Source organism: Loa loa (genome assembly GCF_000183805.2).
Source record: "Loa loa unplaced genomic scaffold supercont3.97, whole genome shotgun sequence".
In the NCBI taxonomy this organism is placed as follows: domain Eukaryota; kingdom Metazoa; phylum Nematoda; class Chromadorea; order Rhabditida; family Onchocercidae; genus Loa; species Loa loa.
Window position 1 is genome coordinate 139,028 of NW_018108277.1, and position 1,483 is coordinate 140,510.

General features: G+C 23.1%; 1 protein-coding gene across 1 annotated transcript in view; it reads left to right on the plus strand.

Moving 5' to 3' along the window:
• LOAG_17584 (STE/STE20/FRAY protein kinase) overlaps window positions 1-1,483 on the plus strand; it is a gene marked incomplete at both ends in the record, with an annotated part of 7,559 nt that overhangs the window by 3,028 nt on the left and 3,048 nt on the right. The window contains 3 exons of the mRNA XM_020450244.1: window positions 282-362; window positions 594-773; window positions 993-1,103. Of these exons, the coding sequence (XP_020306110.1) occupies window positions 282-362; window positions 594-773; window positions 993-1,103 (372 nt within the window). The remainder of the gene's footprint in view (window positions 1-281; window positions 363-593; window positions 774-992; window positions 1,104-1,483) is intronic.

The following is a 1,483-nucleotide window of genomic DNA, read 5'->3' on the forward strand; positions in this document are numbered from 1 at the left end:
TATATATATATATATATATATATATATATATATATATATATATATATATATATATATATATATATATATATACGCAGACTTACATACGACGATAACCGGCTTGAATGAAATCAACTGCAGGTAGTTGCAGGTGTTAGGTAGGTGTCCAGTAACACCTACCCTGAAAAACAAAAGTTCATTTATAAATAACCGGATTCATTTGTTCAAGTTCGTATAAGAAAAATGAATAATAAACAATTCTAATAATTCTCAATCAATTTCTTCGTAAATTCAAATTTTAGACTTCAAATATATTGATATCATCAGAAGGAAATGTTCAACTTGCTGATTTTGGTCCTTCAGTTTGGGTAGAATCTGAAGAGGTATTATATTATATATGATGAATGATTAATATTAAAAGCGAAGATTAAAAAAAGAAATTTTTTTCGAGACAATGAATCAAACATTTTGATTGATGTAAAAGGAAATTTTTGCTTTTTTGTTTTCTCTTTGTTTACTAATTTCATTTAAGCTAATTTATGCTTACATTTTTTTTGTGCACGAAATTTTTGATTTTATTTTTGAAATTATAATTATTATTTTGTTTCTTTCAGAGGACAAGGAAAAGTATGCCAGGAACAGCATGTTATATGGCACCTGAAATAGCTGTTTTACAAATGGATGATTTGAAAAAGGGTGCTTATACATGTAATGCTGATATTTGGAGTTTAGGTATAACAGCATTGGAAATGGTAACCGGATATCCACCATATTATAATAAAGTAGCTAGTATGGTTAGTCTTCGTTTTTTTTTTCACTTGAAAAGGATTAAAAATTTGAATTTTTGAAATTGAAATTATCAAAAAAGTAAAATCTCATGAAAATGTAATAAAGCTTAATGAAACGATTTAAAAAGAAAAAAATTGCTATTTATAAAAAATTTGAATAAAATTGAAAAATTTAATACAATTAAAAATTGTTATATTATGAAAAGGAAGAGAATGTTTTTCCAGACATTAAAATGGATCCAACAAAATGATCCACCAAGCTTGGAAACATATCAAACCCGTGATTATCACGAATATGGAAAAAAATATCGTCATTTTCTTTCAACATGTTTAAGGGTATATTATAATAACATTTAGGAAATATAAAGTTAATTTTATATTATATTATAATATAAAGTAAATCCTATACCATTTACCATCTATATCGAATTCTGGGATAACCAAATAATTTTCGACCAGCTGTGGGATACTTTCTCTCGGAAAATAAAGAGAAGGGTTCATTTCTGGATATTTTGGAAGAAAAATAAACCTAATGATGACCAATACATATTTTATGTAATAATAATAATAATTAATAATAATAATAATTAATAATAATAATAATAATAATAATTAATAATAATTAATAATAATTAATAATAATAATAATAATTAATAATAACAATAATAATAATAATTAATAGTAATAATAATAATTAATAATAATGATAATAATT